Raw genomic sequence first — 15,224 nt, 5'->3', positions numbered from 1 at the left:
ATTTATTTGTACACCAATCTCTCAAACAGACTGTTGTCCTGTTGTGTGAACTTACGCATGCCATCTTCAGCAGTGGTCTGTACTTGTTCTGATTCAGAGCGGTGGGAATCCTTCTTGTTCCCCTTCTTGAATAGCTAAGTATTTAAAGAGAAAAACATGTTTTAAAAAATGTCACAGCTGACCAACTTCATGATGATAACAATCACACCTACCACACCAGCACAACAACATTTATGATTGGTTTTGGAATGAACGGATGGTTTTATATTTTTTACACTGAATAGCATTGTTTACTCACATTATCTCCCACAACTGTTCATTTAAATACGTTTGCTGTACCTTTAAGTTGCTTGTCAGCCTGACCAGCCTTTGTAGAAAAGATAGTTTCCCGCTGCTAGCCCTCACATCCTCAGCCAGTGGAAGAGCCTTAGGCCCGGTGGTTTTGACTGATGTTCTTGAGGCTGCCCTCAATGCCTCATTACATCTGTGGAGAAGCGCTTCACTCAAAGACTTGACAAGAATCCTATCAAATGAAGAGTCCTGAGTCGTCACGGCCTGTTGGAGGATTTTCTCCGAGCCAAACTCCTCCAACAGATTTTTATAGACGACTCTGTAGACTTTATGAATCCTCAAGTTCTCTGGATAGGCTTGTGTCTCAGAGCAGCCTGACCATGCACAGAAGACCTCCATAACTTTAGGGATAAGGTCTTGTGACTTGCGTGTGACGTCAACTGGGTAATCTTCTGCTGGGGTTTGGATTTCTGTTAGAATTCTCATTACTAACATGCTGATGAGGCCGGTGACGTCATCATCACTGCCCAAGTTATCAGAGGATGGGGTTGGAAGTGTGACATCTTTGACCATGTCTGGGCTGGTTGACATATCGTCCTTGACAATGTTTTGAGCTACACCAGAATGACTGGTGGTATCCACTTCCTCTCCATCAATGTTGGCCTTCAAGATTTGTGCTGCATTGGAGGTCTCGCTTGTTGCCATAATGGTGCCAGAAGGAGACAGCCGAGGGGAGGACTTGCCACTCAATAGATTGCCTACATCAGATATAGTGGGTTCAGATGTTTGGAGAGATTCAGTTGGAGAGGATCCTCTACTTTCTGCATCAGAATCCACAGAGTACATGACCTGGCTTACCATAACTTTGGTAAAGAGACTGACTGTCACTAAATACTGATGAAGAAGAAGAAGAGCATGAAATTCTATCTTCAGACACTCTAGCCAACACCTTGGCCCCCTGAGCCAAACTCATTGAAGTTGAATAGGGCACAAAACTAGGAAGCAGGAGGCACTTAACAGACTCCTCTACAAACAGCTGAACCAGCTCGTAAGTTGTGGGCTTCCCCACCTTGTCATTCCTCTTCAGCTTCGAAAGGATGGTATCAGATGCACTCTTTCCAGCCGCCACTGTCAGTCCCAGAGGGGTCAAGTTGCTATCGGAAATTATGCGGTTCACTTGGTGACTGAGATCACGGGAGAGAGCACCAATCCTACCCTGAGATATGAGCTCCTCCAGTCTAGCTATTGGATCTGTTAGATCAGGGTGAGATGTAACCTGCCCTTCTGCCTCTGGATATACCTTCTTCATGATGGTATCGGCTATGGCAAACATGCTTGTTCTGGCATCACACACCATTGTTTTTGGCTTAGTAGATTCGCTCATGTCAATGACTGAGCATCTTACAATGGGCTGAGCAGTACTCTCGGGTAACTCAGAAGGAATGGGAGTGCCAGGGAGTGCAAATTCCCACTCTGTCTTCTGTGATTTGGCAGTTGAGAATGACAACGAGGAAGAAGACCGCAGTGACTCTTGATAGACCAATTCCTCGCCAAATTCGCTGCTTATCTTCTCAATGTTCTCCAGCATAGTTCCAACCACTTTATCTATTTCTGAAAGCTGTCCTGCAGCCACCATTTGGTCAGATTTTGACAGTTGCTCCTGGGCACTGCTGATGATACTGTCCTCTGGCATTCCCAGGTGGGCTTTCAGTGAGGTCTGGGAACTTTAACAAGCAAAGCATGTTAATTGCTGTCTGAAGTTGGAAAATCAATATCTTAGTGCTAACAAATCTAACAAGCATTATAATTGAGTATTCTAAATGTAATTTATATGTGTGCATTAGATATTGCAAAACACACCTGTTAGAAAGTTGGAAAATATTGAAATGGAGAAATTATTGTTCATCAGTTTGAGGGTTAGGATTAACTGCACACACACACACATTATGGGGAACATACAGTACCTCTTGGAAGAGGGTGTGCTAGACCTTGGTCGGAGAGCCCTGCCGCCACAGCTACACATCTCCTTCGCCAAATATTTGTTGTCATAAAAGCCTGTCACCCCTAGAATGCGGGCCAGGGCCGGCAGCAGGATCTGCAGGGTGGTCTGTGTAATGGAGTTGACAATGGTCTTGCACAATTTTGCAAGCTGTTCCTTTGTCATCTGCATTGCACAAACAAAACAGAACACAGCAGGTTTGGAAATGAAACTCTGATGTAAAGTATTCTAGATTGAACAGAATGCATTTCACCAACATCGTTTTCCTTATCTGTGACTGAATTCAAAGTTGGATGAAGTATGACAGATTAATGAACGTAATAGCAGAATAGAACTATGGTTAATTCCTCTCTCTTGATTCAACACAACATTCCCAAATCAAAGGTCAAAGGCTGATGGAGAAACTTACAGGTTTTTTAAATCCTTTATAGATCACTTGCCATTGCCTAGAAAAGAAAAAAGAAATGTGTTTTACTTACTTTTTATTTCCTTCTGCACAAAGTATGTGAGGCTAGAGCAAAACATGGTTCTAACATACTCATCAGTAAGATTGCGCATGAATGAGATGAGGATTGGGTAGCAGTCCTCCATCTCATCTTTGTTGCCTGGGCCGAATGCAGCCTTAAGAGCATTCTTCTCCAAGAGCTCAATAACAGATCCTCTGTCCGGGTGTTTATTCCTCAATCCTAAATATGTTATTACCATATAGGACAATTCAGGATAAGTCAGACGCTTTTCTCTTAATACAATACTTTGATAAAATTGCTACAATAGGACTATTGAATAAAACTATCCATGCAACATTTCTTACTGACTACAGTTTCTAACATGACCTTTATCTATGATATTCAAGTTTAGAGAACCAACATACTACAGAGGGAAAATCTATGACCTGGATCCGTATCAGTGCCCTGCTCCCCTGACTTCTTGGAACTACTATTCCTCTTCGCCTTGGATAGAATAGAATAGATTCCAGATCACAAATAATAGACATGTTACATCAGGTCAATGCAGCTATTGTGACAATTGAGTGTTACTAGTCTAGTAGTTGCCCTGTCACTCCTGCCATTTTACCTTTCCTGTCTTCTTGGGCTCCTTCTTGAGCTGGGCCACTGGTTCTTCCTCAACAACCTCCCTCCCCTCCCTCGGGGGATCATCATCATCTCTCTGTACTACCTGAAGGACATAGGAATTTCATGTCAATGTCAGATTAGATTCTTGCAAAGGACATCATAGAGCTACAGCCATATCAGAGCTAAACTGGTGATTGACTTAATAGAGAGAATTAGACATTTGTTTTGCAATAGCCTATGTTATCTTAAATGACGTTTTCCTTAGTTACATTCCCAAATATTTAGTGTCATTTAACCTACCTTTTCTTCATCCATAATAGCATACAGTATTTTTTATATCTCGAAAAACTTGTCCTTGTCTGTGTTGTTTTCACTCATGTTGAGTTTACTGAGGACAATATTGCAGCCACTGACGAATTAAGAACTTCATACCACGTCATGGAATGTTAGACCTTTATGCACATTCCCATTCTCTCATTAATATTGGGGGGGAAATATATTGATCAGATTACACACTTTCCCCATCAACCGTTTTCGATACAGCTAGGCCCACATTGAAATCTGTTCACTAAGCACTGCGACTCAGTAGGTCAAAACAGAAATAAACCTAGTCTAATTTCGTGTCGACCTCTTTTGGATGTATTTCGGTACCCCATTTAGTGAGCCAGTTGATTGATCTATTCCTTATAGTGCATTCCTTAAAAGTAGGCCTACATTAGGGAATAAGGTGCTATTTGGTAGCATATTCCTCTCTAGCCCATGCCTCCACCAATCCAATGATTTTAGATTTGTAGGAAGAAGCGAACGAGTGTACACTTCAGGAGAAGGAGATATTATTGGACTGTATCCCTAGGCTATAGCCAGGCCTAAACCAAGTAGCCTTGAGTACGATCCCAAAAGCTTGGATTGCCAAAGGCCTATCAGAGCTAAATTGGTGATAACAACTTTAAACTTACTGTAAAACATGTTCTACCTTCCCCTATATTTCACTTACCTTTTCTTCCACCATAGCTAAATGTATATCCCGAAAAGCATGTCATTGACTGTTTTGGCTTTGCTACTTTCATGTCGAGTTATGATAAAAGAGCATTTTTGCAGACGCAGACTTTTAGTTAGTCGGGGACGTCATGGACTGAAGGCAGTAGAGGTTAATTGGTTTTAAGAAATGTTTATATGTCGCCCTCTTGTGGAATTATTTAGGTACAACAACGTGTTGTGTAGGATCCAAATGATTGTTTTCTCCTCATCCCTGTGTTACGTCCTATTATCAGTCATAAACAGAGAGCAATACACTAGTAAAGAGGTAACACTCTGCTTCACCCAATGTGATACGGTATCGCTATTATTTTTTATTTTAGAACACATTCAAGAACCTCCAGAAGCTAACTAGCTAATTAGCTAAAAGCTATTTAGTCATTGTTAGCCAATGCTAGCGGCTTTTACCTTCTGCACAGATACCAGCCCTGTTCTTAGCCTGGATAATACTCGCCAGTCTACTAGTATCGGACTGTCTCTCCACAACAACGCCGGATTCCTGCCGTAATCCCTGGACCACTACTTCTGATCTTCACAGCTAGATCACAGCTTGCAGCTAACTAGCTCACAGCTAGCTTGCACTCATCGTGGCATCCAGTACCGAAGCTATCCCTGAGGCCCACCTCCCGGCCAACTCAGCTGTTCTCCCGAACCCCACTCATACACGGCTAGAGCCCAATACTCCACCTGATCCTTGCTGTAAACTCTGGACCTTGGCACCGGTTCATCGCTGCTACCGATTGGCTATAGTGGATAACGCCACTGCCACGAAGCTAGCACCAGTTAGCCGTGAGCCAGGCGCATCTCCCTGCTAGCATTCTAAATTCTACAATACATCTATCGCCATCTGGCTTGGATTCTCTGTTGACACGGCCCCAAGCCGCACCACCACGACTGGTCTACCGACGAATACTCCATCCGCTGTGCCTTCAACCGGTCTCCGTCGGAGGGCTACTAACTTTAAACGCCGTGTAGCCCGCGTGCTAGCGTAATGGCGGCTTCCCTGTTCCATCTACTGCTGCCTTCTGGACACTATTATCACTTGGCTACATAGCTGATGTCTGCTGGACTGTCCATTAATCATGGTACTCCATTCTGTTTATTTATTTTTTTATTTGTCGGCCCCAGCCGCGAACTCAGGCTCTGTGTGTCATCGCCATTTTACCTGCTGTTGTTGTGTTAGCTGATTAGCTGTTGTTGTCTCACCTGTTGTTTTAGCTAGCTCTCCCAATCAACACCTGCGATTACTTCATGCCTTGCTGTATGTCTCTCTCAAATGTCAATATGCCTTGTATACTGTTGTTCAGGTTAGTTATCATTGTTTTGGTTTACCATGGAGCCCCTAGTTCCACTCTTCATACCTCTGATACCTCCTTTGTACCACCCACACATGCGGTGACCTCACCCATTACAACCAGAATGTCCAGAGATACAACCTCTCTTATCATCACCCAGTGCTTGGGCTTACCTCCGCTGTACCCGCACCCCACCATACCCCTGGCTGCGCATTATGCCCTAAATATATTCTACCATGCCCAGACATAGTAACAGTCCAATGACTGACAGCAGCCGACCACTGAGTGCTAAAGCCTCTTTTCGATCCTCCACTCCGTCTTTCACCAGCAAGGGAACCTCTTTGGTACCAAAGGGAGATGGGATTGACATTGAAGAAAAGGAGGTGTGTATCCCCAATAGCTCTGGACATCTGAGGGAGCTCTTCATCACCCCGGACATCAGCATTCCCACTGCATTCCCACTGCAGTACTTGATGGACTCCAGCAAAGATGATGGCATCTGTTTTGTCACCATACTGGTGAAAAGGTTTCTATCGGAGATCAGACCTTCAGCCCTAGATGGACCCTCCCAACAGGCAGCAGATCTGACCGAAACATCTCAGCAACTCATCAGACAAGTCCTGTCTGAGTTCTGTGCTGCATCCAGATTCTCCAGGACACAGGCATATTCCCAGAACCTGAGCATCCAAAGGGTGTTCAGAGGTGTACATAAAAACCTCATGGAGGAGTTTGGCTCTTATAACACCCTGCATGCAGCTATTTCCTCCCAGACCCTGCATTTGACAGAGTCCTGGTAAAGTCCTTGACCCAGCAGCTGGTACAGGGATGCAAGGAGGCGTCAAGACCAGCTTCTGCTGCAACAAACCCATCAGACCAGGCTGAGACAGAGAGGGGGGCTGAGCAGAAAGCAAGAAGGAGCTTCCTTTGCTTTTCAATGACCAAACTCAGGATCAACTTCAAGGTATAGCAGGGAGTTAGCATTTGTTTTTTGTTCCAGTTAGGTGCTGATGTTATTGATGTGGCTATGATAAGACAAATACATTAAATAAATGTTTTATTCACCACTAAATTGTTGCCTTGGATTCAGAAGTGTTCCATTTATTTATTCTCTGTACCATTTTCTTTACCTTTCATCTGTTAGCGTTCCAAGAGAGCAAACAAAAAGGACTGTCATTCAGTCCAGGAACAGACTGAGATTCCCTCTACTGATGGACATTGCATAGGTAAGGATGTTTTAGAGCTCTGCTATAGCTTGTAGTTTTGTTTAGGTGTGTGTTAGAAACATAGGAATGCCTACCAAACTCATAACACTGTTATTTGTCAATGTTACTATACTGCATCTCTCTCGCTCTCTCTCTCTCTTCAGATCTGGTGAAGGGTACCAAAACGTTTCTGCAATATTGAAGGTCCCCAAGGACACAGTGGCCTCCATCATTCTTAAACGGAAGAAGTTTGGAACCACCAAGACTCTTCCTAGAGCTGGCCGCCAGGCCAAACTGAGCAATCGGGGGAGAAGGGCAGTGCAGTGGAGTATCTTCAACAGCCATAGGCCCAGGGATTTCACATCACATTCCATGATGCAATGCAGAATACGGATTCACACAGAACAATCACCAAACCCATAAGATAACACTTAGCACAGCCAAACATCATGTATCACATGAAGAGGCATTGGTGTTCTCCAGACGTGATACCTTGTCATGGACCTGCTATTTCGATCTTCGCTCTCTCTCTCCCTCTCCCCCACCTCTCTCTCTCCCTCTCTCTCTCTACCACACCTGTTGTCTCGACCTCTGAATGTTCGGCTATGAAAAGCCAACTGACAATTACTCCGGAGGTGCTGACCTGTTGCACCCTCTGTAACCACATTATTTTGTTGACTCTGCTGGTCATCTATGAAGAATGTTTGAACTACAGTACTTGAAGAACGATCTGGCCTTACGATCTGGCCATGTACACTTATAATCTCCACCGGCACAGCCAGAAGAGGACTAGCCACCCCTCAGAGCCTGGTTCCTCTCTAGGTTTCTTCCTAGGTTCCTGTTTTTCTAGAGAGTTTTTCCTAGCCACCGTGCTTCTAAGTCTGCATTGCATGCTATTTGAGGTTTTAAGCTGGGTGTCGGAAATAAGCATTTTGTGACATCTGCCGATGTAAAAAGGGCTTTATAAATAAATTGTACTGATTGATTGATTGTATGAAATGGAGTAGCATATATCCATCATGTAAAATGAACATTGAGCACTGTCTCCATGGAGTATAGCACTGCAGCCTTAGGCAATGTATATTTAAGTGGTGCATAACATTATCTCATATCACATGCATGGCAAGACATGATTGATTTAATTAGATGCTCTGGAGAGATCCCACCCTCCTTCCCCAACACATGTAGGATGCTTAGAAACCACCAGAAACCTGTGAAATAGATCAACAGATGATGTTTTATCTCCTCTCAAGGTCTGTTGATTTACAGTATCTCAGAATCAGGAACTGTCATATCCCATGTGATATGTCAAAACAAGTTGATACATGGTGCATTGGGTTTGTATTTGAATTTATTGTGGATCCCCTTTAGCTGCAGCAGCTACTCTTCATGGGGTCCAGTAAAATGAAGGCAGTTATACAATTGTAAAAACATTCCCGATACATTCACAACAGATTTCACATAATCCATGTTCCTGTTTGATTTCGGGGCAGGCTGTCAACAGCACGTACTGTGACACTATGATAAGTCAACAATACCTCTAGGCATATCTGACGTCATGTATTTGATATCTTTATGTGAAGGTTAATGTCCATATTGACATCAGTTCATTGTGTTTGAGGACGGTTCACTGACGGGTTTTCAACGGATACGATTAGACGAGTTTAACAGTTACAGAATAGCTGCAGTATCAGAGGCGCAGAGCCTTAATTAACGGGCTACACATAATGGCTGACGACAGCCAGGTAAGGATCATTTTAGCCTACGTTTAACGAGCTTTAACAGTTGTCCTAATTCCATCTTGTTCTATTGGCAAGTCTGCCTTAAGTGCAGAAACTATGGTTGATATGACAAAATAAGTATGATTGGAAGTTTAGGCAAGTAATTCCAATTCAGGAATTGTTGTGGGATGTTAGCCTACCATATTGCGCGTGTAGCATTCGTGCCATGGAGGATTGTGCAGGCCGGCAGGTTGCTACAGGATCCTAGTATCATGTATGTTATAGGGATCAGATCTGGCTGACTTTTTCACCTGAACTGCTCATTGGCTGTCCATAATGAGCCCAGCGAGCAGGATGTGTAGCTGGGCTCTGCAATAATTAGCTCCCAGAGCAATTACAAATAACTATTCTTGTTTTAAAATCGTCAACTAGCAACATGACGGTCAGTCACCTCTAAGCAGGACTCAGTAGAAACGCTATGTGTTGGATTTGTCCATGTCTCGCTAAGTTAACCTCGCTACCATAACAGCCGTGGTGAATTTATACTACAGTTTTAAGGGATCTCTCTGAAGGTTTTAGATGATACAGTGGTGCTTCGTCTTCTGGATGAAGAACCATACATCTCGGCTTGGCTTCATTGCATTATTATTTGGGAAACGTTGACATGGCATTTGTGTTGACGGATGGATGAAAATAATGTAATTATAGTATCGTTATACATAGGCTAGCAGGAAAATCCGCATGAGATATCCATAGAACTGAGCCCTGCTCCATTTCAGCACAATGCCGCGGTCTCAGGTGCTGCCCAGACTCGAAACATTTCAGCACCATGGCACTGTCCCCTGACGCCAAGAAACGTGTCAGCTCTATGCAGCGGACAGCTCCACAGTGCTGAAATAGTTCAAGCCCCCTTGAACGTCTGATTTGAAATTATTCTGCAAGTGGTTATAATTTATTGCACGTCCTACTTTTGCAGCTTTACAACCTCAGAATTATAGCTAATGGATGGCAGCGAGTTACGTTTTTGTATATGGTGATGAATGACGATGCATGATAAACCATAAATTAAACGCAAAAACGTGCACTTAGACATATTTTCGTTTGGCAGAACTTTGACAAGCTTTGATTTGTTTTCTAATGAAATTGACAATTCATATAGACATTAGACTTAGGCCTAATTGTGACATCATGTGTGTATGACATCTTTGAAGAATGCTCTGGCTTCAGCCAATCGGAATCGAGTATTCAACAATGCTTTGGCATAATTCAAGGACGTTCATATTCACTTCAGTTGTCTGCCGATGGTTCACTGACGTTTTTTCAAAGGAGGTATTAGTATTTCCTCTAAACAGCCTACAACAATAAGCTACACATCATGTCAGATGACAGCAAGGTATGGTCATTTAGCCTATTTTGAGTTTAGAGGAGAAATTACTAACAATATAGTAGGTCACTAACACAGCAATAGGTCTCACTGGTTTGATCCATGGCCTGAAATCTGACCACTATTGCCGTTTTGTTTAAAATAGGAGCGAATAAGTTTTTTCATAAAGTCACTGATATTGACCTCTTATTTATCCACCAGAGCGTGAAATGGGAGGATCCCCCGGATGACCAAAATAAAGTCGTGGAGAACATGAAGGATGAAACAGAGACACATGAGACCAACAAGAACAGGACAGGAGGCAAGGTAAGAAATATGCTGTCCTTTACACATGCTCTGCCTACTTAGGCACAGATCTAGGATTAGTTTACTATCACTAAATCCTAGCCTTACAGCATTAGGAGGAGACGCTACACTGACCTTAGATCTGCTATGAGACCTATAATCTGTTGTCATGTAGGCTAAACATAAGTCCAGTGGCTGTGCCAAGAAGACTTTCGTGGAGGAGGACAGCAGCATTGGTGCAGGTCCGAGATTACTTCATGTTGGGTGCAGGTTGTGTTCAAATTCATCAGCACTAATCTGAGAAGATAGTATCTATATAGGTGAAAGCAATATAGTGGAGGCCCGCAGAGAGATGTGCCTTTACCTGTCCAGTGCAATCAAATCCCTAAAGGTGAAGGAAATTAGGGATCAAGTTCAGATTCAACTTTAGATTTCTCTTTGCGGTTTCCCAGAGTCTTCTCAGACACCCGGGTGTGGTTTCCGGGAAAGGGGATCTATCATTGAGCAGCTGGAGAAGGAGGCTCAGAGGATTCTAATGCCTTCTCTCAAGATTGGGACATGCTGTGCCCCAATCCTCCTCTCCTTCCTGAGGAGTCTAACTGATGAGCAAGTCCCATGTCTTTTTCCAACCTCACATACAACTCTGAATTTATAGTCATAGTGCACCTTCTAACCACAAATGGGATTTCAAACATTACACCTAACCCTAAGGTAGTAGTTTTGGAATTGTTAGCTAGATTACTCGTTGGTTATTACTGCATTGTCGGAACTAGAAGCACAAGCATTTCGCTACACTCGCATTAACATCTGCTAACCATGTGTATGTGACAAATAAAATTTGATTTGATTTAACATTACTGTAACCACACCTCTAACTCTTCCTGTAAATCAAGATCAAAATGTCTCATGTACTTGCTAATTGCTTAATTAAATACACTTTTATTTTCCTTAACATGGCTATCTAGTGACTCCACTAACTCAACACCAGTGTACAGGTAAAATATGTTTCCTTTCTTTTCTTTTCTCTAGCCAATGGAGAGTGATTCAGCAGGGCATGAAAAATAAGTCTCTCCACATAAGGTTCTGGTCAAAAGTTGTGCGCTATACAGGGAATGGTGTCACGGATTGTTAAGATTGTTAAAGTCGTGACCCAGACAGCCCTCCGCATTCTCCTACCAGCGCTAGCTCGTATCATGGGGGTGAACCTGAGGAGTGGGGCAACCTCCCCAGAATCCCAGTGCTCTCTGACAGGGTCTGAGGATTCCTTAGGCAGTCTGGATGAGAGAGAGAAAAGGCTGCTGATCAGTGAGATGAACTACTGGACTAAGGAGAGGAGGAGGAATGGCAGTACAGGATGCCTGCCAAAAATCCACTCGCAGAACCTCATCACCATGCTGTTCGCCTAAGAGGTATGTTCACAGCAATATTTCAACATAATAATTGCAAGACCTGATCCATACTTATCATAAATTATTAACTTGGAATTCACACCTTGTAGTTTTAAGTTCTGGTCAGAAATGTTGCCACTGAGGGGGTGGGTCCAGGTGAAAGTCATTTTTAACTGGGTAAGCCATAAAGTCATCTATGAATAAATAGAATTAATCATATTCTGATGTCGTACAAACATAAAAATCAGGCAAAAAATCGTGTCAGTTGGCTTTAGGCTTCTAGAACTACGGTGGTATGAGAAGTAATCCATCATTGCTCTAATTTGGTTTTCAGGCTCACTAATGACCCAGATTAGATACAGTTGGTCACATTTGCATGGCTTAAGTGGTGATTGTGTATTTATCTTCAAGGTCCCAGACCTCATTGCAGAGCTTGCCTGCAACTAGAGAGGCTCCCCTCATGGAGGAGCCTCTGAAGGCTCTTTTTGGGGTAACGGAAGAGAGCCTCCTGATATCCCTGGTTGAGGGTCACTCCATCCCCACCTCCTCCAGCTCCTCCGAGTTGAGCTGTGCTATCGTGGGGGAGGTAGTACACCAGCTTAACTCTGGCCTCTCAGTGGCCATTCAGGCCAGCTCGGGGAGTTGCCCCCCTATGGACAGTCAGGACATAGCAGCAGGCAAGGAGGTCATTCGGGTAGCCTCGGTGCAGATCCTGGCCGAGCTACAGAGCCAAACGTCTGAGCCAGAGTGGGTGGGGTTTATCGAGCCCCTCATGGACCCTGTGACCGATGATGTGCTGGATGCCATTGTCGGCACAATGGACAAAATGGCACAGGACTTCAACATCCTATTGGATCTGGCCAAGAAGATGACAATCTTGGGGTCTAAATTTCTGACAAATCTTCAATGTGACCTTGATGTTGAGTGTCCATCTGGGAAGGAAGGGACCACTCACTTTCTCAAAGAGACTGGATCCTCTACCAGTGTGGCGTCCAGAAAGATTCAGACCCTCTCTAGCCCCGACTTTCAGTCTAAAGCCCTGAAGGCGGTGAGCACCATCCTTACAAGGAAAGTCAGCAGCTCTTCTGGCATGGCTCCTTCCTCTAGGCCTTCTAGTGCTGCTCCTAGCCTTACTGAAGCCCCCCTGAATACCAGCTGCACATTCCTGACATCTGTAACCTCCACTGCCACAGTGATTGTTAAGGCATTTGTGGGAGGCATGGAGACGATAGCATCATTTGAAGGACACATGTGAAGCAGTTGATTGGCCAGTTCCTGTAAATGACCACAAAACAGGGTCTTCACAGAAGATAACCTTCTCTCTAGCCGGCACACTCTATGGCCGTATACGAGCAAAGCTGAGGGACCTTTTAACTCTAGCCGCTCGAGAAGAAGGTGTGGCAAAGGATGCTTCTCTTAAGGAGTCTTCAGACACCCTGGAAAAGGCAACTGTTTCAACTGTTGAGGTCCAGTTACCCAGCACCGAACACAGTAGAGTTCCCAGAGAGAGTCAACCAATACCAGCTCTCTGTCTCTCCAATCTGGATACCAGTACTCAAGAAGTTCTTAGCAGTGTTTTTTCCATCTACAAGTCAGAGTTATCAAAAGTGGAGAGTAAATCCTTAGCCGTTGTCAGTTCATCTGATGAGTCCCTAGAGGCTTGTTGGTTTGTTGATGGTGTCCTATCAAAGCTTGATGACTATACTATTTCCCAGTCACCCTCACCCAATGAAGACTTGAGCGTGAGTACTCAATATTCTCAACTGAGCTCAGAAGAGAGTGTCAGAATCACAGAGTCCTCAACTAGTCTGATTCAGAGCATTAAGAAGCTCTCTAGCAATGACTTTCAGACTCAGGCAGAAGAGGCAGTGAGTAAAGTGCTGATGAGATCCAGTCATTCCTTTATCACACAGATCAGCCATACTGGTCTTCAGAAAAGTCTGCAGGCTGGCTTATCATCTAGCTCACCATCAGAGATCCATGTCCTTTCAGAATCCATGTCCTCCATGTCCTCTGATAATACAGCCTCTGGATTAGTGGAAACCTTTGTCAAAGGAATGGCGACTATTTTCCAGAAAAATGAGTCCACTGACACTGTGCTACTGGAAAGAAGTGGGAGAGTTCCACGGGGGCTCCCAACTGGATGATACTGAATTGAGTGTTAAAATATCAGAGGAGAAGCTTTGGTCAACAGCTGCGTCAGTATGAAGAACACACTTAAGGATTTCTTCACAGGGCTGAAGCCATCTGGATCCGAAAGGACAGAAAAGGCTTCTTCCAAAGAGACCCTTGGGGAAATCCTGGTTGCAATCCAGAGTGAGATCTCAAACTTAGGGCGAATGAAGGATTCCAGGGAGCTCCTTCAGATCAATGATATGGTAGGAACTATGCTGAAGGAGGTTGAGAAAAGTGAGGATGACAGTGAATAAGTCTGCCAAGACATCCCTAGAACCTGTTCATCTTTGTCCACTTCTTTAAATGGTCGTAGTTCCTTGTCCAGCTCTTCAAATGGTCCTAGGTCAGAGTGTGAGTTAGAGATCAACCTCCCTGGCACTCCCATCCCTGACAAAGTGTCTTTTGATCTGACCTGCCCCATCGTCAGGAGCTCCTGCATCGACACCAGGGTCTCTAAAATGCCAGAAATTTCTTCAAGTGACCTAAAGACAAAGATGATGGAACACACAGATGAACCCCTGCATCGTAACAGTCCAATGACTGACAGCAGCCGACCACCGAGTGCTAAAGCCTCTTTTCGATCCTCCACTCCATCTTTCACCAGCAAGGGAACCTCTTTGGTACCAAAGGGAGATGAGATTGACATTGAAGAGAAGGAGGTGTGTATCCCCAGCAGCTCTGGCCATCTGAGGGAGCTCTTAATAACCCCGGACATCAGCAGTGCCACTGCAGTACTTGATGGACTCCAGCAAAGATGATGGCATCTGTTTTGTCACCATACTGGTGATAAGGTTGATATCGGAGATCAGACCCTCAGCCCTAGATGGACCCTCCCAACAGGCAGCAGATCTGACAGAAACATCTCAGCAACTCATCAGACAAGTCCTGTCTGAGTTCTGTGCTGCATCCAGATTCTCCAGGACACAGGCATATTCCCAGATCCTGAACATCCAAAGGGTGTTCAGAGGTGTACATAAAAACCTAATTGAGGAGTTAGGCTCTGCCCTGCAAGCAGCTATTTCCTCCCAGGACCCTGCATTTGACAGAGTCCTGGTAAAGTCCTTGACCCAGCAGCTGGTACAGGGATGCAAGGAGGCGTCAAGACCAGCTTCTGCTGCAACAAACCCATCAGACCAGGCTGAGACAGAGAGGGGGGCTGAGCAGAAAGCAAGAAGGAGCTTCCTTTGCTTTTCAATTACCAAACTCAGGATCAACTTCAAGGTATAGCAGGGAGTTAGCATTTGTTTTTGGTTCCAGTTAGGTGCTGATGTTATTGATGATAAGACAAATACATGAAATACATTTGCTTTATTCATCACTAAATTGTTGCCTTGGATTCAGAAGTTTTCCATTTATTTATTTATTCTCTGTACCAT

The 15,224-nt window shown here is 44.1% G+C and overlaps 2 protein-coding genes across 14 annotated transcripts in view; one reads left to right on the top strand and one right to left on the bottom strand.

Annotated features, from left to right (window-relative positions):
* The window catches only part of LOC118947728, a 45,399-nt gene that overhangs the window by 19,654 nt on the left and 10,521 nt on the right, over positions 1-15,224 (top strand). For 2 of the 5 annotated variants that reach the window (XM_036972820.1, XM_036972819.1), the window contains exon 4: positions 10,738-10,891. In XM_036972820.1, the coding sequence (XP_036828715.1) occupies positions 10,738-10,891 (154 nt within the window). Of the gene's footprint in view, positions 1-8,449; positions 8,641-10,201; positions 10,307-10,737; positions 10,892-11,645; positions 11,695-15,224 lie in introns of those variants that run through there. The other 3 variants (XM_036972825.1, XM_036972822.1, XM_036972818.1) reach the window with 2 other exon arrangements.
* The window catches only part of LOC110517023, a 44,995-nt gene that overhangs the window by 27,255 nt on the left and 2,516 nt on the right, over positions 1-15,224 (bottom strand). For 2 of the 9 annotated variants that reach the window (XR_005041902.1, XR_005041903.1), the window contains exons 1-2: positions 2,829-3,168; positions 2,700-2,736 (exon numbers count right to left, since the gene is read on the bottom strand). Coding sequence is in view for 1 of the 9 variants with exons in the window: in XM_036972837.1 (XP_036828732.1) it covers positions 56-134; positions 340-1,152 (892 nt within the window). In the remaining 8 variants the exon portion in view is untranslated. The other 7 variants (XR_005041900.1, XR_005041901.1, XR_005041898.1 and 4 more) reach the window with 7 other exon arrangements.

Source organism: Oncorhynchus mykiss, unplaced genomic scaffold, assembly GCF_013265735.2.
Source record: "Oncorhynchus mykiss isolate Arlee unplaced genomic scaffold, USDA_OmykA_1.1 un_scaffold_195, whole genome shotgun sequence".
NCBI lineage: Eukaryota > Metazoa > Chordata > Actinopteri > Salmoniformes > Salmonidae > Oncorhynchus > Oncorhynchus mykiss.
Note: the sequence above shows the minus strand (reverse complement) of the source record. Positions and strands in the feature narration are given on the sequence as shown.